Consider the following 24,941-nt stretch of genomic DNA (forward strand, 5'->3'; position numbering starts at 1 on the left):
TCAGGGATGTTGGTGGTCTATATACCCATTCTTCCATTCATATTTGTGTTTTCCTCGGTCTCTCTAAATCGCTTTATGCAAATGCCAGAATAGATCCTTTGAAAAGGGCACAGTCGATTTCCTCATTCACCCTTCCCCAATCAGGGCTTGCAGTATGTCCCTACTCGTCTATGCACATTTTACCCTACTCTTACTTCCTTCCTTCTGTCTTGCTGTGACAGTTTCGTCATTAAGTAGCCGAGGAGTAGTGTTGGTCTGCTACAAGAAAACATACCCAAATAAGAACAAGCCGAGATAAAAAATGGACCATGTTCTGTCCTAATCCTTGATTGATATTCACTACTGACTGATCACCTGAACAATATGAAAGAAACACTTTTTTCAGACGATTGTTTATGAAAACAGTAGTGAATGCATTTTGAAGTTCTCAATATCTTGGTGAAAGAGAAGACAAACTGATGAGGTCAAATAGCTTCTTAAGGACTCTTTAATTTGCGAATAAACAGTCGAGTATTGCATCAATGACATTTAAATTTATTGTTCTTAAGATTATATACATAAATACATGTCTCTACATAATTATATTTACAGAACTATAGAACATAAGCGAGATAAGATGCCACAGGGTATCCCATTTTCACTGGTATCAGTATGGACCATTTCCAGAGGACTGCAAACCATTGCCATTTCTGCTGGGATAGCCACCATTACCATTGGAATATCCACCATTGCCATTGGAGTAGCCACCATTACCATTAGAGTAGCCACCATTACCATTGGAATATCCACCATTGCCGTTGGAGTAGCCACCATTGCCGTTGGAGTAGCCGCCATTGCCGTTGGAGTAGCCACCATTACCATTGGAGTAAGCACCGTTTCCTCTAGGATAACCTCCATTGCTGTTGGGATACCCGCCGTTCCCACCATTGGCATAGCCCCCATTGCCGTAGCCTCCATTACCTAGGCCAGTCTCCTCGTAGTTGACGGTCGGCCTGTAGCCGCCCTGATCGGCTTCATAGTCCACCACCTGCCTGCGACCATCAGGCAGCAACACGTGGTATTGACCTTGAGCACTGTCTCCCTCTCGAGACTCCTCATGGCCAAATTCAACACCGCTTTCAGCGTCCTCCACTGTGTAGCTGAACTGGTAGTTAGCTGGTTCCTAAGAAAGAGACGATGGTAATTAAATATGTGCATGACGTCCAAGTACTTGAGAAGAAAGTGGAGAAAACGAGAGAATGTTTTGCCTTTGGGAAAGATATTGTCTTGTCTTCTGCATGTGTTTTAAGTTGGAATTGAATGCAGTTGTTTGAAGCAAGAACAACAAAGGGAACCTATACATCACAGATAACATACATGTACTTTCCACCAAGAAACGAACTATTGTAGTATAATCAAAAATAATCAACGAGTTGTTAGTGCGCTCCTATTGGGCTATTGGGAAAATAATTCCTCAGCCATTAATCCCACAGTATTCGACAAGTATCAGCACCTATTGCGCATAACTATGGGTGATCGATTACTCCCTACTGCTTGAGCAGTGTCAAGATGTAAGCACCGAATGAAGTGTTGCGACGAAGAAAACGCTGGACTTGTATTTGGAAGAAATACCGTCAACTCTCATTGCAATCGTCTGGAGTTTCCATAATTTTCCGTAGTTTAGTTAAATCTCTTCACATTATCGTCTATAAGACTTTCTCGTCAATATTTCCTTCGAAACAGCTGCAAGCTTTCAGTTGGAAAGCTTTTTTAAATTAGTCTTAAGTACCTCACAGCAACCGCAGGAAGGCCTCCAGATTTGGTGGCCTATTGAGAAAAATATGACCTATCTGCGAAATACGGCAAGTCACTTCATGGTAGTGAGTCAGGTTTGTCGATGAGAAACTTCGAAAATACAATCTTTACGAACATAGGCTTTCATATAACATCTTAACAAAAGTTATATTCATGCTGCCATTACCACAAAAGTGATTATGAGTCACACAAAGTGAGCTGATGCTATGATTCAGACATTAGAAATCTTATTTAAGTGCCTCACAAGCTGTTTAAATTGCTTCAGGAGAAAGCTGAAAAGTGCTATTTAAAAGAACCTCAAACAAAAAGTTATTGTCCCTTTCTTGTCCGACTGAGCTCCACTCCTCTGCTTATTATGTCAATGTCAAAGGATCATTCAACCCTACTAGCCCATACTTTTGTAAACAGGAATAAGGAATGGAAGAAAATGATTTCATTATAATGTTAAACATACCAATTTACCAACAGTAAGAAAGTAATTTTAGGGGCCGCATGTACCACTACAGCCCACAGTATCTCTGCAATATTTGATTTTGTCCATATGTAAGTTTCCTCAGCCTGCTGTAGTTTCCTTGCAAACCACTACATGCAACTTCCGAACCTCTGTGGTAACTGCGTGAATGTTGTGCATAGTCATCGGAAGAATATCATATATTGCAACGACGTAAAGAATATCAGTGACACATATATCCAATGTGAGACCCGAATCTGCGATGCTTTGCACAACAATATCAGCTTTAGCAAGCACAGTTATCAAGATCGTAAGTCATGAACTTATTTTCAGGCTACCAATACATTAGAGAAGATAGGGCAGAATATGACTTATACTTACTGCAAGATCATCTTGGGACGCTCCTCCATTGCCGTAGCCAGCAGCTCCAGGTACTCCGTAGACGCTGGAGAGCCCATTGGCTGCTATTCCATTGCCTCCACCATTTGGCGCACCGTACTGAGCCGAAAGGCCACCATTGGCTCCCAAAAGACCTCCATTAGGGGCTCCGTACTGCGTAGCAAGCCCGTTTAGACCTCCTACACCGTTCCCATTTGGCGCTCCGTAGACTGATGACGGTATCCTCGCGCCATTGTAGCCATTACCTCCACCATTAGGCGCCCCGTACTGTGTCGACAGACCGTTCCTTCCTCTCAAACCATTCGAAGCCCCATTGGGAGCACCATATTGGGTGGACAGACCATTCGACCTGCCTGAACCACCGTTCAGGGCACCTCCATTTGGTGCTCCATATCTGCTAGACAGAGCGCCATTCGCCCTTCCAAAGCCGTTGCCAGAGATAAGTCCATTAGTTCTGCCATTTAGAACACCTCCATTGGGTGTTCCATATAGGGATGAGAGACCTCCATTTTGCCTCCCAAAACCATTAGCACCAGGAGCACCATACTGAGAGGAAATTCCGTTGGTGCCACCGAGTGTGTTACCATTGGGAGCGCCATAAGTTGTCGAGAGCCCATTTCCATTGCTGAATCCATTGGTGCCTGTGCTGGGAGCCCCATATTGGGTGGAGATACCACCGTTTCCTGCTGGAGGTAGGTACTGCCGGTTGACTGGTGGTTCGGCCAATACGCCGACCATGGAAAATGTTAGAAACAGGAGAAACTGCAAAGAAAAAAGTTTCAAAATATAATACTGTTAGCTAAATCAAAACATCTACTAATTAATTTCGTTTTTACGACACACTAAGTAAGTTCCAAATGCCTGTTTCGGAATAAAATTTCAGTGTCTTTCACATTGCATATTATTTCACATAATATAGCAAACACTTATTCAAGAGAAGCTGAAGCTAGTGTTACACCTTTGAGAACCCATATTTTCTTTAATGTGGGGGCCCGTAAGTACTGGCGTTCTTTTCTAAAACAAAATTTTGCATAAAAAATGACATTTGTCGGCACTATGCTTCATGTTATTCAGTCATTAAATTGGAGTCTCAGCTCGACACGAAAGAGCATTTGCGAAATCTTATGCTTTTTCGTTTAATCGAGGTACCAAAGCAGCGGAAGCTGCTCGAGAGCTTTGTGATGTGCCTCTTAGGATGGCTCACGATTGGTTTAAGTGTTTCAAAGACAGCAATTTCGACCTCGGAGAAGTGCGTGGTCCATCACGAACTGCTTGATCAAAACCAAACAGTGAATGCGAAAATTTACATCCAGCAAATGCAAAAACTCAATAACGCTACCCAGCAGCAACTGACACGGCGCTCTTCCGCAACACGACAACGCCCTCACATCGCCAAGGAATCCGTTGGGATGTATTGCCACATATTCTGTATTCTCCCGACCGCAATGCATGGCGTTTCGCTCAGTAATCACGTACAACTGAAGGCATGTCTAGACGACTTATTCTATTGGAAACCAGGTGCTTTCTACCTTCGAGGCACTGAACAGATTGCTATACCTTGGGTAGAAATTGTAAACAACAACGAAGAAGACGTTATTACTTGATTTGTTGTTCACTTCTTGTTTATTTTGGAGGAAACTTAAAAAAAAAAAAACGCCACAACCTGTGGGCCAGGCTAATATAGAAAACAATGTATGCCTGTGTTGTGAGAGAAAAGAACCACTATCACCGATGCAGAAGGAAGGAATAAAGAAGTACCGGAACCGCGCGACGGCTACGGTCGCAGGTTTGAATCCTGCCTCGGGCAAGGATGTGTGTGATGTCCTTAGGTTAGTTAGGTTTAAATAGTTCTACGTTCTAGGGGAGTGATGACCTCAGATGTTAAGTCCCATAGTGCTCAGAGCCATTTGAACCATTTGAAAGAAGTACCGGTTGTTTGCGTCAGGAATCATTACAGCATTCGCATGGAATGAATTAACGCAATTACAGAACAATCTACATCTGCATCAGCAGATAAGGGTTTTATCATTCTTCATCCCGAAAGGAGTCCAGTGCCTCAATCACGATGGTTGATCTAACATTTAAAAGTAATATCAAGAAGCTGAAAGTTTTGGCAAGCATATTTTCTAGTAATATGAATGATTTACTTTCGCATGCATATGATGAAGTAAAATAACTTTTTGGTTCAAAGACTCCGAAGCAGCATATTCGATTAAAACTGATCGTTTTTGTATTTTAAAAAGTATATCGAAGCCCTGCACCTACAGACAGTTTAACATGAGAGACTTCACAAAACAGAAAACTTACTACGATGGATGAGACTTGAAAGATTACAGTACACTTAGCAGATTATATGGCACCAAATTCAAAGGGGATCATGAAACACCTACTGAATTCAAATTCCCTTATTGTTTCAGAACTGAAGTAGAACACAAAAATATTTAACGTCGCTGCCCGAAATTGCTTTCTTCTGGACACTTTCATTGAATCAAATTTATCTACGTTCACTTCAAAATGAAGATTTGTGTAAAACTTGCTACTTTATTTTATTATTTTCTGGCCACAATGTCTCTCCAGAATTAACGGCATGTATTTCTGCGCTGTGACCAATGGCCTGTGCCTAAGCAGTTGTATCTCTAAAGACGTCATCGGGAAACTATGCAGTGACATGGTCCCATGGTAACACGTTAGACTCTCATTCAGGAAATGCCAGTTTAAATCCCCGCCTAAATAGCTAGAGTTCGGTTTACTTCCTGTATTTTCTCTAAATGGCATAAAAGGCGGCTGTCAGTAACTTTCCCCAATCAGAGTTGCCCTGACCGTCAATGGTACTTCAGGCTGTAAACTTACTCACTTCCTTCGAAGGGAAGTTTCTTCAGGGAAAAAACATTGCCTTTGAAAGTACCTCGAAAGATAGAAGGTAAGTTTACTGAAGGAAGAAGGTTAGTTTATTGAAGATGATGAGTTTATAGAAGAGGGAGGACAGTTTATTGAAGTACGAAGGTGAGTTTATAGAAGAAACATTAGGAACATAGTTTTCCTTTTTCCTTAAGGCGTAAGTCTTAAGTCAACGGAAGAAAACCAAGTGTTCTTTAAAGACAGAACGTCCGGAGACGACTTACCGTGGACATGATGTGTTGGTTGAGAAGGCGGTGGGAACTCTGGCGACTGCAGGGTGGCGATGGCCAGTTTATATAGGCGTGTGTGTCCGTCCGCCGAACTGGATGAGGGGCGCGTTGCGTCAGCGGCTCGGCTCACGCGCCGCCCAGGCTGCGTTGCGGCACAGCCCCCGCCCCCGCCCCCGCCACTACTCGCGGATCTGCCGTGTATCGGCTGCTGCCGGCCCGTCTCTCACCACGGCCTCAGCCTTCCGCCGTCAACATACGTCACGTCGCGCGCAACTGGAGCATTACGGAGGGGCGCGAGTATCTCAGCCTTCGCAAGACCAGGCTCATTCTAAATCTGGAATGTACATACTTTTACTGCCACACGCTTCTTGCCGCCGTTTACACACGAATGAAAATGTTTCTAGCTATTTGCGCATTTGCGATACCAATAGTTAGCTAGTTGACTATGTAAATGAATTTTTCTGACCTACAACTAAATTCGTACTCCACAAGCCAACATTCCGCTCATTACGCAGGGCACATTTTACCATTGCTAGTCACTCTACGTGTGCATCTACATGCAACTCCACATACCGCAGTACGGTGCATGGCGGAGAGTACCTCATATCGCTACTGGTTATCTCCTTTCCCCTTCCACTTACAAATAAAACGAGGGGAAAAAGTACTATCTAAAAGCCTCCATAATAAACCTAATTTCCAGAATATTTTCTCCGTAGTCCTTACGCGAAATGCACATTGGGGGCAGTGGAACACTTCTGCAGTCGGCCTTAAACGCCGGTTCCCTAAATTTCCGCGATAGTGCCTACCGTATTCGGACCAGGAATTCGCATTCCAGTTCACCAAGCATCCCGGTAATACTTGCGTGCTGAGCGAACCCAGCGGTAATAAACACAGCAGCGTGTCTCTAATAGGAATAAGTCGCGGCCGAAGTGGCCGTGCGGTTCTAGGCGCTACAGTCTGGAACCGAGTGACCGCTACGATCGCAGGTTCGAATCCTGCCTCGGGCATGGATGTGTGTGATGTCCTTAGGTTAGTTAGATTTAATTAGTTCTAAGTTCTAGGCGACTGATGACCTCAGAATTTAAGTCGCATAGCGCTCAGAGCCATTTGAACCATTTTTGAATAGGTCGTACTACCGCTCTGCACACTCACTCCTACAAGGAGGAGCTGCACTTCGACAAAATCCTCCCAATAAAACGAAGTCAAGCAGTCGCCTTCTCTAATACCAACCTGACGTGCTTATTCCATTTCATACTACGTTGCAACGTTACGCCTAGACTAACAATCGATGTGATTGTATTAGGCAGCACACCACTAATTCTGTATTCGTTACAGGTCCTGCGGAAAGTGTCATCACTTCTGCCTCTATGCTGTTCATTTTTGGAACATAACCTATGAGCAGCTTAGAGGCTCACCATCATTTTACAGGACAACGCTCAAGTACGTACTGTGAAAGCTACTCATGGGGCTGCTAAGTGCTATACCACCTACTGCACTCCCCTGCCTGAAGCCCTCTCGAGTTCAACTCGATTTCTAAACTGAAGGAAACACTTCACGGCGTTCGCTTCAGAACTGCTATAAATCCGTCTGGCAATAGACTGCGCCGCTCGAACTTTCAAGACAACTAGCACTGCTAAGAGTATCCTACGACTCCCGCATCGCTGACGGTTTATACACAATGCTGGCGACTACTCTGAAGGTCAGTGAGTCTTTGAAACATGTATCTATTTTGTACGAGCTGTAAGCAACTAGTTGACACTACTAAGGTTCCAACCCTCGTATTTTTCTTGAACAGAGATGGATGTTACCTACTTGGCTTTTACCAGTCGTTCTGATATTCTGTAGATAATTCATGGAAGCATTCTACAACTATTACTTGTTACACTCACGAGGAAATAATAGTCACACCCGTCACCATCTTCCTTTTTTGATATAAAGATTATCACTTTCTTCTTGAAGTATTGCGGCGTATCGCCTGTCTGATCCGTCCAGTATATCGTGTGGGATAACTTTGTCTCGCAGGCTCTCACAAGGATATTAATAATCCTGAAGGGATTTTGCCCACTCCAGGTGTCTTGATTCGATTTAAGTCAGCACTGTAGCAGATTCTCCGAATCGTACGGCGTCAACCTTGTTATCTTCGTCCTCTTTCATCACACCTGTTCCGTAATGTTGTCACCAGCCTTGTCTCATTTATTTAACGAGTATATATTACTGTCAGCCTGACTTCCATTTTTAAAATTGCGTTGCCATCAGAGCGTTTGATGTTTGTATAATTGCTTCTCTGTTTTCCAAAGATTTATTTAATTTACCTATAACCGCCATCTACATCGTAACTTTTCAGGCTTTTCCAGCGACTCTGTTGCACATTCAAATTTAATGTTACTCGACTTTAAATTCAGTGCTAGCACAATGTGTATACTGAGCGCGTGGTTTAATGTTTGTCCGTCCACTTTTATTGAAATCTTCCCTCATCTGTCCCCTGTCTCTTACATCAAATCTCCTGGCTGATGAACATCAATGTAAGCCTGCTCACTGACTCCGATAGCGTACAAGGATGAGAATAAGGTTAATACTTGATTCTGGATTGACCCCAACATCAAGAAACTTACCGCCAACAATTTATTTTTTAACCTATACGTCATATGACTGTTCGGGAAAAGGGCCTTCAACTGTAAAATATTTTGAGGAATAACATTACGCGGAAGGTACCTAATTACACTATGAAGTCTTTATATTTATTCCATAAACTATAGTATTTCATGTATTCCTCTACTGTTAACTGTGTGTTTAAAGGATTCACAAAAAAAAAAAATAATAAAACATTCAAACACAAAATTACATAATTTTACCTGAGAAGTAGTTCTAACAGTGTACGAAATTTATTTATAGAAACTGTCATCAGGATTTCTCTCAGCACAAACAACGAGATAAGAAGACGTTGAAGTAACAAGTTCAAATCAGATAAAGGATTAGTTACACATTTAAAGTACGTGCATTAGAGGGATTTCGCAGAGCGTCGATCTAAAATCTTCTCGCATCACTCACCGTATGTGTTTTCAGATTTCTGCAGCATTTCGGCAGAAGTATGTCTCTCCTCCCACCTCCTAGTAATAAATATTTATTAGTAAGAGTCTTATGAAGAGGTTGACTCTCTGTCTGCGTTGACGCTGTCACTAGCCAAGGATTTTTTATGGGCTGGTGACAATGCTTTGTCTGTCAACGCAGGTATAGTCACTACACAACGTATGGGAACAATGTCTAAAATACACTTTGTTAAAATTAATTTGTTTACTGATATTCATGGCAAATATGAACAAGATTTACTGTTATCTATAACTATTTTATTGCATAATGTATAAGCTATTGTGTTAGAGTTGGCTTCATAATTGGTCAGAGATTGCTCTTCTCACCATAGTGTGTGGTATTTTCGTGCTTGTCACGTGAGTGTGATTTACTGATTGTCGCCCTGAAAGCATGAGCAAGACGGACGATATTGGCGCAACGTGGAATACTTTTTCGGTTGCCGGAATCTTTCGGCACTGTGTCAGATGAAGCGTTGCAAGTAATACTATTAATATTTCCATTCGATCTCCAGATACGGAGAAAGGTGGTGTGTATTGGCTGAAGAAAGGTCATTATCATGAAGTGGTAAAGTAAATAGTAATGCGGACCACAAGCAAGCAGAAAATTCACAATCAGACCCTACATCTATAGCAGAAACGACGGGATGATGCCCAAACTTTGAGACGCACCTATGGAGTTTTCCGAATACAAAGCACAGACTGGGAATGAAGCACCTGAGTTCCTCAAGAGGCCTGACACATTTCTTGACTGGTCATGGGCGCTGCGCTGCCTACTGGCATTGAAATGGTAGAGGACAAGCCTCGGACTGTGCCTGTAGTAAAGAAGGTACAGCAGAACATACTATCTGCGGATGTCCACGGTACGCCGATGTTGCTTAATCAGCACAAAAGACTCGTTTCCAATTAGATATGGCGTTGCGAGACGGAATGTCAGATATTGGAAAATATTGCCGAGACTGTTTAAAATCAGGATGCCAAATCAAACGCCTTTCAGTCATATAATTTACAAACTTATTTTATTTGGCTACCAGTTTCAGCAATTTACTACGCTATCTTCAGGCCCATGACCGACGTGTTGGAAGATTATACATCGGTTCTGGTCAAAACAGGGGACAGTATTCAAATTCTGGTATCTGTAGAATTCTGCTTGCTATAGCAATCACTTCAACCATCGACTTTCTATAGCGATCACTTCAACCATCATCTGCCGATGATTGTAGTAATCGCTACATCAAGTCGATTGTTGAAGTGATCGCTATAGCAAGCAGAAATCTACGGATACTAATATTGGAATGCTGGCCCCTATTTTGACTAGAACCAAGGTGGAATCCTCCTACACGTCGGACAGGGGCATGAAGATGGTGTACTAAATCGCAGAAATTGATAGCCAAACAAAATAAGTATAATATCCTGTAGCGAATAGCCGAGTGCCGCAACCATCTCTGAAAACATGGACATGCAGAAATTTAAAATCACTCCCCCTCATTTCAACACGACAGTTTGCTGCAGAAGGTCGAGCAGCAACTCAGCGAAGGCAGCTGAGGTCAACAGTTGCGGCCGAAGAACTACCAACACTCCATGCACGCCCGTCGAAGAAGGACAAGAGAGAAACGTGCCGTGGGCAGTGTCTTGCCAACCGGGCTGACGTGGCTCAAAAATGGTTCAAATGGCTCTGAGCACTATGGGACTTAACATCTGAGGTCATCAGTCCCCTAGAACAAAAACCTACATCGGAGTAAATAAATAATTATTGACGCTTTTGATCGCTGACAGATTGAGGTCAGCACTTTGGGGGGCGGCGAGCTAAAAGTCTCCATCCGATGGACGATCACAATCAACAGTGTCAAACGCTCCCAACTCGTGAGACACAGCGGAAAGGTGTCCGAATTTAATCCAATACTCTAGCGCCAAAGTGGTCACGAGAGACTTTAGGCTACCCCGTCTTCTCCCTTTGCCAGCCAAACACTAGCAGTGAAAATTTTATCCAGCACCAGAATTCGAACCAGCTTACCTCCGAGACGAGAGTCATCACACACGTGTGCGTTAGCAACTTGGGCTGTGGGACTGGGACCATCATTTGTAACCGTCTTAAAGGGACGTACTGGGTGTCTTGGAGAGATGTGAATGGTGTATACTAGCACCAGGCGGGCGTGTGAACCTTCGCTGCTGACGTAAGTCATTGAGTGAAGCTGTGTGTCTGCGCCAGTCAATTGTGTGGAATCGGATCGGCGTGCAGACGTGACAGAACGCAGAATGGAACTACCATCTTTGAAAATCTAGGAGGGGCTTGCCCTATCTGTAGATTGATTAACGAATGATATGCCATTCGCAACCAGCGTAAGAAAAGTGGCTCTAAAAATATTCAGATAGCAAGGAAACAGATATATAAGTGTCACGCGTTGTAAATGATAATCGATATCAAACCCGGCAAGAAATTTAGTTCGAATGGCTCTGAGCACTATGGGACTTAACTTCTAAGGTCATCAGTCCCTTAGAACTTAGAACTACGTAAACCTAACTAACCTAAGGACATCACACACATCCATGCCCGAGGCAGGATTCGAACCTGCGACCGTAGCGGTCGCGCGGTTCCACACTGTAGCGCCTAGAACCGCTCGGCCACTACGGCCGGCAAGAATTTTAGTCAGTGAATGTAACAATCAGATTCCGAGACAGAGTTGTGCAAGCAACTGCTTAGAGGGGAGATCGCATGAGCCATTATTCACAGCAGGACATAAAGCTGCACATCGCGAATGGACAAAACAACATAGAAACTTTACCGCAGCACGGTACCTGACTGGAGACGAATAGTGTGGTTTCCGATGAGTTACGATTTTGGTTCTTTTCTAATGCTGCAAGGGGTCGAGGTAAGCGACGTCCGAGTGAGGCGTTCAACCTGCAGTGTATGGGTGGTGTAGTTCAGACTAAAGATGGTTCTTTCGTGGTTTGAGGGTGTTTTCGTGCCGTGAATTGAGCTTATTATTTGCGATTATTGTGAACGCGAACGGGTGTTTTTACATAAACTATCAAGACGTATTACTTACATTATCGTCAGGTCTGCAAACGGATCACACAGCCATCTTGACATAACTCCTTTTACTCGCTGTCAACTGGTTGTCATACCCAAAGAGTGATTTCACTTGCCCTTGGAGGTTTCGTCACTGCTATCGGCAGTGTCTTCGAAATGAGTGGATTATTCTTCTACCGGCACTGTCGGATTTGTCGCACAGGAGCTATGGCACAAGGCAGGCTTCGACATCCTTGTTCTCGACACACGACATTGAATAACGACACTCGTCGGGATCTTGATTAACCACAGGAATAAAGATTTAGGCGTGTTACGCCATCAGTTTGGGGAAGAATCCTAAATTATTCTCTCACGCCCTGCAGCAAGCGGTGTTCTGCTTTCTGATGGGTCGAGAAATCAGGCAGAAAGTTTCTCATACATGGTGACAATTATTGAACCACATTAAATAAAGTCGTCATAACTTCTGAACATTCTGCGTTAGGAAGTTAAAACAGCGAGGTTGGCAGCGGGGATTTATGGGAATTAGTATGCGCATGCATGGTTTGGTTTAGCGACGAAGCCCTCTTTCTTTTGGATGGGTTCGTCAATACGCAAAATTGGCGCATTTGGGGGACTGAGGATACGCATTTCGCTATTTAGAAGTCTCTTCATCCTCACCGGGTGACTATGTGGCACCCAATGTCCAGTCATGGAATGATCGGTGCGATATTCCTTGATGCTACGGTGACTACCGAACGGTATGTGAAGGTTTTGGAAGATGATTCCATCTCCGTTATCCAAAGTAACCTTGATTTCGACAAGATATGGTTCATGCAAGACAGAGTTCGACCCCATTGAGGCAGGAGAGTGTTTTATGTCCTGGCGGAGCACTTTTGGGACACCATTCTGGTTCTGGAGTACCCAGAGGCCACTGACATGAACCTCGATTAGCTGCCATATACTCCGAATGTGAATACATGCAATTCCACTTTGTGGGGCTACATTAAAGACAAGGTGCACAGCAATAACCTCAGAACCCTTCCTGAGCTGAAGACAGTCATTCAGGGGGTCTTCGACAGCCTCGATGTTGCGACACTTCAGTAGGTCATGCAGAATTTTGCTACTGGTCTGCGCCACATCATCGGCATGTCGAACATGTCATAACCGAAATCTGCATATTCAATCTCGAATATATTAAACAGTTTCAACTAAGTGTCCGTTTTTACATAGAGACTAGCTGGGGTACCCCGATTCGCTCAGGGAGTTGATACGAGATTGTGTGGTAGTTGGATTAAAAGGATAAATTTTAAAATATAAGACCTAATAAAATTTTATTGATATCACATTCTACCTATTTACATTATTTGTTTATAAACAATATTTTTCAAACAACATTTCTCATTTTGTTATCCATGATATTTATGTACATAGTTTTCGAATTTGCAAGTTACGTATAGTTGACAATGAAAGAAGCCATCGGCCTTTGAGGTTGATGGCGCAACATTTTAAAGTTGGTCCTTCTGCTTTGTTAACTGTAAAACTGTAGGCTAATTTGATTGGAAATTGCAGTATTTGGCGTTGGGATGGCAGTTCAACAGAGATCAGTGATGTTTTGGGGATAAATAATGTGTATCCTTTGTACTTTCTAGTCATAAATTCGGCTTTGATGTTTCTTTTTTTTTTCGATAGCTGTTTGACGATCATCCTTGTTCCGTTACATGGTTTTGGTGAGTTGAGATTTCTGAGTAGTATGCTCGGAAATCCAATTTTAAGTCGTTGCCAGAGTCATGGCATTCCTGGTACGTCCAGAGAGCGTAGAATTTCTGTAGGAAAGTCCACGCTTCGTTACACGTTTATCATCGGGTCGACCGAATTGTATATTGTTTCTTCACCGGGAATTTTCTTTTGAAGTTGATATCGTCGATAATATTATTTTTAGTTTACTGGTAAAGTGAACAATATCTGGAAAAATTCGGTCGACGAGTTCGCTTTCAGCAGTGGCTGTGTTGCAGAAATCACTGTTGAGTTTAATGAGGCCGATCGTCTAGTCAGTAGGATACGTGCCTTCGCCTATTTGTAAATGTTGTTGAGCCAAATGTGCTGTTTTTTCGTCTTTCGATAATTAGTTTTCATATTTTTTGTTAGTCGCAGTATTTGTATGTGCAGTCAAAGATGTGATCTTTTTATGTATGTAGTATCTCGTCTGTTGGTGTTAACTTGGGCATAACTGGAAGTGTTTCAGAGTTTCCTCAAAAGTCTTGTAATGTTCTGCCCATGGCATCTAGTGATTGTTTACGTCCCATTGTGTGTTTGCCCCAGAAGATAATTTTAGGTTGCTTTAGAAGTTCACCCCGTCCTCATACTCTTCAGATTTTACGTGCCAGGACTTGTTCTTCGGCTATATTCAACGGTAGTTGTAGGGCGGAATGGGCAGTTCGTCCTCTTTCCATAGGTGGGGCTGCAATGCCGGACCATACCAGTACAAGTACGATGTGTTGTTTAGCACGTAACTCCACCTGCAATAGATTTATTTGAAACGCTTTCCTGGTGCCGCTTGGTGCATCTAAGTAAATAACTCCGCCAATTTTGCTGTCGATCCGGTCCATGATAACGTTGCAAATTTCCTTTTGATTGTCATTGAGGAGTGGTTCATTGTGAACAATGTATTGATGAAGTTGATTGATGATTTAGCTTTTTTACATTGTAATATCGAAAATTAGCACAGTGATAGCATCTGTCCATGGTGCTTGCATCCCAAGTTGTACTAAGGTCTGGTTGTTTGTTGCCAAACATTTATCTTCTATGCGATTGAGTGTTTCATTGAAGATGCCGTCGTTGAATTTGATGTTCAGTTCAGGATAAACTTGTCGGATTTGGCACAGTATGTCATCATTCATACCGTCTTTGTAGGAGTCCCATAGCTGTTTTGGATTCGCAGGGTTACGTGTTGTTAGAATTACGGCGAATATGTCTCTGATTTGTTCAGCTGAAGCCCTCATGAGGCTTTTTGTAGTGTTAATTTCCAGTGGATGTCGTTTTCCAATAGTCCTAAGCGTTGACGTGCTCTCCGAACTTCTGGAATGGGTAACCGTCAACAGTCTTGATATCTGTGAAGTTTTTTAGTCCCCTTACTTCGTGTTGCAACATCCAGAAACAGAAACATTCGGCGTTGTTCGGATGTTCGCTATATACTCGGCCTAGTGCGCCAGTTTTCATAATTTCTGGATGAACCGCTAGTGTAATTCCTTGTTTTCGTTGCTGAAAGATTTTCCTATTGTGTTTCACGTATAACCGGTCGGGACGTCGACGTATAGTATTATTTTCGCGAATGGATCCGATAGACACAATCAGTAAAAGGCTGTTACTGTTGTGTTCTGGTGTGGTTCGCTTGCAGTTTTTCTGGCTATGTACTTTTTGAAGTAAACTCTCCCTCTATGCTCCCGATGTACTGCTAGATGTTGGACAATTGGTTCGCATTCGTGTAGAGGAAAACCGAAAATACGACTTGCTGCTTCGGTATTGTTGATGCATCTTCCGGTTTGATACATGAGGATCTCGTCGGTTCTGTTTAGTTGTTCGTTGTCTTTGGCTATTTGAAATAGTGTCATGTCACTGCCTTTGTTCACACACTTACAGATTGCTGATGGATTTACTGAATTGCATTTGTGTGTACTATCCACTGATAGCCGGCCGGAGTGGCCGAGCGGTTAAAGGCGCTACAGTCTGGAACCGCACGACCACTACGGTCGTAGGTTCGAATCCTGCCTCGGGCATGGATGTGTGTGATGTCCTTAGGTTAGTTAGGTTTAAGTAGTTCTAAGTTCTAGGAGACTTAAGACCACAGCAGTTGAGTCCCATAGTGCTCAGAGCCATTTGAACCATTTATCCACTGATTATCTATTTCCAGTTCGTCGCTGCCTCGTATTCGTATTTTTGTTGTAAGGCCACCGTTTTTCAATGATAGTCTCCTGTATTTGGAATAGCAATCAACTCCGGTTTGTGTGTCGTCCAGTATGGTTTTGGATATCCTTTGTCCATTTTCCATTATTCATACGTGGTGAATTTGAGTTTAACCGCCTGCATGGCCGGTGAATCATGTTCTTCATTACTACATCGAACAGTCCCAGAAATAGAACTGGAAATAGACAATCACTACTTTCCAAAAGGTTCCAAACACATATAAAAGTAGAATACTGCAATTCAGTTAAATCCGTCAAATACGTCTGTAAGTATGTGAGCAAAGACGACTTGGATGATTTCGTGAGTTTGAGTGAGTGAGTCAGTCCTCGTTTTTGCCATTATGTCGTGTACATAAAGCATCTAACGGCTCCAAAGATATATTTTGTGATTACTTCAATAAATCGCATTTGCTTTTGTAGGAAAACTCGGGCTATTATGTTATGTCGATTCGTGGGGCTTGTCCATATTTTAGTTGTTCGATTTCTATCCAAGGCCAGTTGCATGTGAATGTTATAAAGATGTCAGGTCGTCCATATTTCCTTATGTAGGTCATGGCATCTTGAATGTATTCGTGCATGAGTCTGGGACTTACTATGTATGATGAGTGTAAGTAGAATTACTATTGTTCCAGTGTCATAAAAGTTTCCGTCATTTATGGTTGCGTCTCGAAGGTGGATTTATTCTTCCGTGCCTAGTTTTCTCTGATTCAGTCTTATGTAAAGCATCCTTTCCGCTTCTATTTTTGGGTACATGTACACCATGAATTGATGGGATAAACGACGAGTGTAGAGAATGTATGTTTCATTGTCTCTAATCATTAAGCGGTATGGAAATGGAAATTTGTGGTAAGGTCTTATGGGACCAAATTACTGAGGTCATCGGTTCCTAAGCTTACACATTATTTAATCTAACTTAAACTAAATTACGCTAAGGATGACAAGGGGGGGGGGGGGTGGAGCCGCGCGGACTGTGGTGACAAGACGCCTGAGACCACGTGGCTACCCCGCGAGGCTTAAGCGGTACGTATAGAACTCCTTGGAAGTGACCCTTTTGTTTGTTTCTAGGCCTGTTTCGTGTTGGATTTGTTTCGTGTTAACAAAATATCCGTCCTTTCCCTGCAGGAATATTAATGGATACTGGAGGGCACCACATGAACTGTGTGTCTCTGCAATGAGCTTTTAGTCCTTGTCTTCCTCGTACAATTATGTCACGGCGTTTACGTTGTCCACAATTGAGATGATGATTTCGTCCATCTGAGGTCAAGTATATCGATGTTCGTATTCTCCAGGTGGTCTTTTGTCGGCTTGAATTATAGCTTTATAGTCATCAGAAATCATTCGATCTTGTTTCGAACACGTGAGTCAGTTGACTATATTTATGTAAGATTCTCTATACATCTTGGACTACTTCTCGCCTCAATTCACTGATCAGTGCATCGTTGAGCAATTTCTGTTTCTTTATTTCCGATTAAATATACTTGCAGAAATTTATGGTCTTCTTTGGGTAGCGGTAGTAAAGGTCCAGTGATTTGATAGATTTATACTTGGAGGGAAAAAACATTTCATCGATTTCATCCCTGTTAGTGTTGATCGAAGTGAGGCCGAAAGAATTCATTTGGAAGCAGGCGTTGTATGCTTTTATATTTTGAAGAAACTGTTTTGATTCTGGAATTTCCCAGGTCATGTTAAGTAAAAGTTCCCGCAGATTTTTTTTCTTTTTGCAAAATGTCATCCATTTTTGCAATTACGACGTGTTTGTGTTTGATATATTCTTTCGTCGGGTCGTAGTGAAATGCTTCATTTGTTAGATTGTACTGTTTACTACTTGTTGTCCGCACTTCTCGTGCTTCATATTTTCGTGGATGGCTTTAGTTCGCAGTCTTTTACTATAGGACTGTGTCGCAATTCTTCATTCTTCAATCTACACTACTGGCCATTAAAATTGCTACACCACGAAGATTATGTGCTACAGACGCGAAATTTAACCGACAGGAAGAAGATGCTGTGATATGCAGATGATTAGCTTTTCAGAGCATTCAAACAAGGTTGGCACCGGTGGCGACACCTACAACGTGCTGACATGTCGGTTGTAGTATAATATATTTGTCCAAGGAATACCCGTTTAGCTTCTGCATTTCTTCTTAGTGTAGCAATTTTAATGGCCAGTAGTGTATTCATTTCGTTGTTCTTCGATTTCTCTGCTTCTCTCGGTGCTTCTTGTAGTCCGTTGGGAACTTCAACGTGCTTGGTGCTCGTTTGTTTCGTTTTTTCACTGGTCTTTTCGTTTTCGCTGTTTTGCTTAGGACTGGCGAGATCTCCTCCTCTTTTAGGCTTCGACAATGATTAAAATGAAAATTAAAAAAACTTCGTATTATCGAATACACTAAGTACACTCTACACACTCTCCACACTTTCGATTTATATTCAGTTACTGTATCACTTTCACTACTCACACTTCTCTGTTCGTTTTTGTTCACTCACTCAACTATTTTTTCTGTTCCTCTCTTCGTCACTGATACGAAACTGACGTTAGAACCTAAGACGGGTCTTGCTTTATATATCACTACCAATGGGTAGCAACACCATTGGTGAATTCCAAAACACACCAAAATGGTCTAGAACAGTGCACAATGTTCCGGAACATTCAACAACATTCGACAGTGTTCTGGAACGTTCCACAATGATCTGGGATGCTCTGGGATGTTACTGAACATTCGGGAATCTTCCATACTATTCCCGAACATTCCAGAACCTCCCGGACCATTGCGGATCATTCAGGAACGTTCTGGTATGTTGCGGAATGCTCTAGAATACTCTCGAGCGTTCTGGAATGTCCTCGAATACTCTCGAATGTTCTGGATGTTCTAGAAACTTCTAGAAGCCGAAAGTTCCAGCGCTTAAACCCACAAAAGCGCGACCTTTCTATATAAGAGAGAACCGTATTCATGGCTGGGGGGATAGAGGGTTACCACACCATATAACACCCTTGATCGCAACGGGACTCGTTTCTGAGTTTTAGCGCAAGCACGTTGTACACTTACTTTTATAATAAACATAGATGAAGAGGCTTGCACAATGTGGACTACCAGTTTTTACCTGAATTCTGCCATAATAACTTCTTCGTTGTTGATGCTCAGTTGCCGGCCGCAGTGGCCGAGCGGTTCTAGGCGCTTCTGTCTGGTTCAAATGGCTCAAATGGCTCTGGGCATTATGGGACTTAACTGCTGAGGTCATCAGTCCCCTACAACTGAGAACTACTTAAACCTAACTAACCTAAGGACATCACACACATCCATGCCCAAGGCAGTATTCGAACCTGCGACCGTAGCGGTCATGCGGTTCCAGACTGTAGCGCCTAGAACCGCTCGGCCACCCCGGCCGGTCTTCAGTCTGGAACAACGCGGCTGCTGCGGTCGGAGGTTCGAATCCTGCCTCGGGCATGGATGTGTGTGATGTCAAAAAAAATGGCTCTGAGCACTATGGGACTCAACTGCTGAGGTCATTAGTCCCCTAGAACTTAGAACTAGTTAAACCTAACTAACCTAAGGACATCACAAACGTCCATGCCCGAGGCAGGATTCGAACCTGCGACCGTAGCGGTCTTGCGGTTCCAGACTGCAGCGCCTTTAACCGCACGGTCACTTCGGCCGGCTGTGTGTGATGTCCTTAGGTTAGTTAGATTTAAGTAGTTCTAAGCTCTAGGGGACTGATGACCTCGGGTATTAAGTTCCATGGTGCTTAGAGCCATTTAAACCATTTGATACTGAGTTAAAAACTAACTGCAAACAGTTGTTTAGAAAAATACGGTAGTTCATGGAAGGGCAACACGATTTTAATAAGTGTGTTACGTATTATCTTGATATCATTGATGGGTGCACGGCGGTTTTTTAGTCCACGCTACAAAGACATAAATGAGCCAGTGTGACGACGCCAGCAAGGCAGACTCGGTCCTGGGACAGGAGTTGGCACAGCCTTGTCATAACCATAGGGCTCTTCCTGGCCGATTAGCCACATGCGTGTGCCTTCTGCTGTGCGTGGAGATCAGTTGGCCCTGTAGTACTCGGGACGACGGAAGTGGCAGGGAGACGAAAGCTGTAGGCGGGCAGTTGGCTGCAGCGGCGTGACCTTGCTCCTGCTCTTGCGTCTTGCGGGCGGTGCAGTGACCGTGCTCCGCGCAGCCGGCTGGCGTCGTGACGTGACGCTGGACGTCGACCTTGAGCGGGCGCTCAGAGCTGCGGCTCCCTCCGCTGCGTCTCACCTGTTACGGTGCCACTGGCAGCTTCGTTCCCGACCTGACGGGGATTACGAAGCTTTCCTGGTTGTTAAGGGGCTTTTTCAGCTCTTTCATCATCTGATGAAAGCTTATCGTCACATATCACAAAATTTTGTATTATCTCTTCTCTCTCTCTCCACTCTCTCTCTGTCTGAGGAGAACTATTCTATTATCGACTGTGCTTTTGCTAAACTATTTTATCACCAGAAGCCCCCTCATTGTAACGGCTTCTACGCAAAAGCGTTGCTTACGTGGATCAGTGTCTTTTTACTCGATCCGGCTTTATTTGGGTGTTTACCGAGTCGTGGTTGTGTCCTTACCTACCTAATATCCGACAGAACATCAGTGTAATCCTTATAGGAGTGCATGCATTCGCGGGGAATTTTGTTGATGAAATCTTCTCGGTTATCGGCCATGTGACAGTGTCATCTCGTAGCAATGTTTCACTGCCTGAAGATGACGAGTTGGAAATCACTGAAACGTTACCGCAAGACGAAACTACTATTCGACTGATATAACGAGAAGATTTCATCGATCCATATTATCTGCACAATTGCCTGTTTCTTATACTTCATATTTCTTCCAGACTTATTCGATTTCTTGCTCGTATATCTGTCTCTGTATATCTGAGGTTTTCTGCCTCTGTAATAACATGAAGGAATTACAATTACAACACAGTTTTAATATCTTTCAATGAGAAATATGACTCGTGTAAAATTATTTGGAACTTACTTTACGTTGACAAATTTGAGGAACCTGGAAACTGCGTTATTTTAGCTGTCAAAATATGACGGAATTCCATAGTTTGGTATATGAAACACAAGATACATTTCTAACTCGATTACTCCTTGCCTGCACCATATTGCTCACATATTGATAGGCTTCTAATGTAAAGTCACTAGACATTTTATAACTATTATTTGAAATTCGATTGGGGCAAGTCATGGAGATGCTACAAGAATATGGTTGATCAAATGAAAATTGTCAAAATAAAAATTAGTAAAAATTTAATTACCAGTAAATGAAGGAAAATTAACTGATTAAGAACCATTTGCTGCGAAATACTAATGGACATATTGAGAATATGTAATTTTTAATGATCAGTGCTGTACTTAAACAGTGAATTCTGTTCTTTTTCTATTGCGCCAACATTGATAAAGTGCGTGACAGTACAAAAGAGTTGTACCTAGTAATAGTTGTAGGTCTAAAAATTTATAGTGAATGGTCACTCGTGTTTTATGATAATGATATAAGTCACCAACGAAAGAGAAATTTTAAAGAAACTGCTTAAGGTACTTACGTTTTTGTATTTGCATCATTTATAGTCAACACATACCAGAACCAGAAATCTCTGCGCTAAGACTCCGTAACTAATTTACATTGAAGTTTAATCTTAAAAGTAAATGAAGTAAATATTTTACGAATATTATTGTGATTCAAAGTCTCAAGTATATTTTTATTTAAACTATACTAATTGCATTCCAGTTTGGAATGATGAACTCATTTTGTTGTTAACATTGTCAGAGAATGTGGCAATCACATTACCAAGAATTAATTCTTGATCAGTAATGCTTAGTCAATAAAGCACGGACTAATGTTCGGCGTGTGGATAAAATTCGTTTTATAATTTGTGTAAATAACTGAAGTACAACTTGTGTAAGTATCTATCTAATATTGACTATACAAGGATTTCAGTGGGACGTTATGTGTATCGAACACAACATAGTATATGCATACTTCACAAAGGCAACTAAGTACTGTACATGTCAAAATACGCTGAGGTGACAAACGTCATGGACTGCCTCTTAATATTCCGTCGAACCTCCTTTCTCCCGGCGTAGTGCAGCAACTCGACTTGGCACGAACTCAAGAGGCCGTTGGAAGTTCCTGCAGAAATACTGAACCACGCTGCCCCTATAGCTGTCCATAATTACGAATGTTGATGGTGCAGAATTGTGTACGCCAACTAACCTCTTGATTACGTCCTGTGAATGTTCGATAGGGTTGATGTCGGGCGATCAGGGTGGTCCAATCACTCGCTCGAACTGTCCAGAATGTTCTTAGAATCAATCGGTGATTTGGCGCATTGTCATCCACAAAAATTGCATCGTTGTTTACTAACGAGAAGTCTATGAAAGGCAGCATATGGTCTGCAAGTAGCTGAACATAACCATTTTCAGTCAATGAGATGTTCAGTAGTACCAGAGGACCCACTCCATTCTATGTAAACACAGCCGACAACATTATGGAGCTACTATCACGTTGCACAGTGCCTTGTTGGCAACCTGGGTACGTGGCTTCGTGGCACCAGTGCCACACTCGGGCCCTACCAGCAGCTCTTACCAACTGGAATCGTACCTCATCTGACCAGGCTACGGTATTCCAGTCGTCTAGGGTCCAACCGATATGGTCACGAGCCCAGGAGAAGTGCTGCAGGCGACGTCGTGCTGATAGCAAAGGCACTCTCTTCGGTCGTCTGCCGCCATCGCCATTAACACCAAATGTCAGCGCACTATTCTAACGGGTTCGCTCGTCGTACTGATTTCTGCGGTTTTTTCACGTATACCTACGTATTTTAAAATCGTTTTTTTCGGTCCTAGCCGTTCTCGTTGGGGCACTTCCCCTGATGTATAGAAGTGACGCGACGTATGACAGGGCCACACTGACCGCACAACGGGGAGGTCAAATGCCGCTGACGCAGGCGATGCCTGACCCTACACGTGCTTCTGGCTGATCTGAATTACGCTGGGCCGGCCAGTGTGACCGTGCGGTTCTAGGCGCTTCAGTCTGGAACCGCGAGACCGCTACGGTCGCAGGTTCGAATCCTGCCTCGGGCATGGATGTGTGTGATGTCCTTAGGTTAGTTAGGTTTAAGTAGTTCTAAGTTCTAGGGGACTGATGACCTCAGATGTTAAGTCCCATAGCGCTCAGAGCCATTTGAACCAATTACGCTTGGACGGAGCAAGGTGGCGTAGTGGTTAGCACACTGGACTCGCATTCGGGAGGACGACGGTCCAAACCCGCGTCCGGCCATCCTGATTTAGGTTTTCCGTGATTTTCCTAAATCGCTTCAGGCAAATGCCGCGATTGTTCCTTTGAAAGGGCGCGGCCGACTCCCCTTCCCATCCTTCCCTAACCCGATGGTACAAACGACCTCACTGTTTGGTCCCCTCACCCAAATCAGCGAACCAACCAACCTATGTTGGAGGTCGTGGCTGCGAGCGGACCAACTGTTGAACATATGGGGCTGTAATTATTCGAATAGTATGATTCACCACTACAAAGTTGGACGTGTGCTATTGAGACATTGTTATGTATTTATATACAACCTGACAAAAACGCACCTAGGAGATACGGTCAGTTGTCAAAACTCTTTCATTGTTTTGTTCTTGCTTACTGTCGTTACCAGCCCTGGTAGGGCATATAAGGGGATTCAACAGCGTCTGTTGTACAGTAATCACTGTGATAGACACGTAGATGTTACGTATTCATGCGAGTCATCAGTATAAGGACATCATTGACTGTACCATTTGGACCGAGTATCTAGATTTGTGTAGCATTCGGATATGGTAACCAGATGTTGGACTTCATAGGAACTTAAAGGTAGACGTACTCATCGTCAAGGTTTCGGTGGGCCATGTCTGACAGTTACAGGAGAGGATCGCCATACCGTGTGCCAAGCATATCGTAACCCCCTCACATTTGCACCTGAGAATATTAATACACATCCTGCAGCTGTCTGGTATCATGTCATTATAGGCACATCGTAATATTTATCTGTCAAGAATACGAAACTCTGCGTCGGATTTTTGAATGGTAGAAATACAGAACTATAGTTGTGGCATTCACCGATAAACAATGACTAGTACTCACATTAGCTCACCGGATAGCACCTCGAAGCCATTTCTCTGATTTCTACCATTCTCGACTTTCGATTCCATATTAATTATCTTTTGGGTATTTCCCACGCGATATTTAATTTTTGCTCCTTATAGCCCCCTTCACAGTAGTGTCCATTCATTATCTGCTTCCCTCACGCATTTTTCTAGGCCTCCCTGATTCAGCAGTCATGCTTCGTAGATTTTGACAAGCATCTTTTGGGTGAACTCAATTTTTTTGTGGCAAGCCACTAATGTGGTTTGACTCTTAATGTGGACAGCTTCCCGAATGCTGGGACACCTTAATTGTTCCACTACAGTGTGGAAATGTAGCCACTGTGTGTACTTGTCTTTCGTTTTTTCATGAATGCCAACACTATGGTTCTACACTGAAGGGCCACAAAACTTGTATAGGCATGCATATTCAAATACAGAGACATCTAAACTGGCAGAATAATTGCGCTGCGGCTGGGCTGGCAACGTCTATGGCTGGTTCAAATGGCTCTGAGCACTATGGGACTTAACATCTATGGTCATCAGTACCCTAGAACCTAGAACTACTTACACCTAACTAACCTAAGGACATTACACAACACCCAGTCATCACGAGGCAGAGAAAATCCCTGACCCCGCCGGGAATCGAGGAATCGAACCCGGAAACGTCTACATAAGGCAACAAGGCTCTGGCGCAGTGGTTACATCGGTTACTGCTGCTACAATAGCGGGTTATCAAGACTTAAGTGAGTTGGAGCGTCGTGTTACAGTAGGTGCACCAACGATGGGACACGGTTTCTCCGAGGTAGCGATGAAGTGGGAATTTTCCCGTACGACCATTTCACGAGTGTATCTTGAATACCAGGAATAAACAAAACATCAAGTCTCCGACATCGCTGCTGCCGAAAAAAGATCCTGCGAGAATGAGACCAACGGCTACTGAAGAGAATCGTTCAACGCGACAGAAGTGCA

At 43.2% G+C, this 24,941-nt stretch overlaps 1 protein-coding gene across 1 annotated transcript; it reads right to left on the bottom strand.

The window, feature by feature from the left end:
• Window positions 1-511: 511 nt before the first annotated feature.
• Window positions 512-5,801, bottom strand: LOC126483920 (pro-resilin-like). The gene is made up of 3 exons (XM_050107196.1): window positions 5,767-5,801; window positions 2,627-3,406; window positions 512-1,162 (listed from the first exon to the last, which is right to left on the bottom strand). Exons 1-3 carry the CDS (start codon window positions 5,773-5,775, stop codon window positions 647-649), a joined length of 1,305 nt encoding a protein of 434 aa, XP_049963153.1. The 5' UTR covers window positions 5,776-5,801; the 3' UTR covers window positions 512-646.
• Between the last annotated feature and the right edge of the window lie 19,140 nt (window positions 5,802-24,941).

The sequence above is a fragment of the Schistocerca serialis genome, chromosome 6 (genome assembly GCF_023864345.2).
Source record: "Schistocerca serialis cubense isolate TAMUIC-IGC-003099 chromosome 6, iqSchSeri2.2, whole genome shotgun sequence".
Classification (NCBI taxonomy): domain Eukaryota; kingdom Metazoa; phylum Arthropoda; class Insecta; order Orthoptera; family Acrididae; genus Schistocerca; species Schistocerca serialis.

Bases quoted from the DNA above. Each gene is read 5' to 3' on its own strand.
- LOC126483920 (XM_050107196.1), bottom strand. The intron at 1,163-2,626 runs GTAAGTATAAGT...TCTCTTTCTTAG, and splicing joins CGTCCCAAGATGATCTTGCA to GAACCAGCTAACTACCAGTT.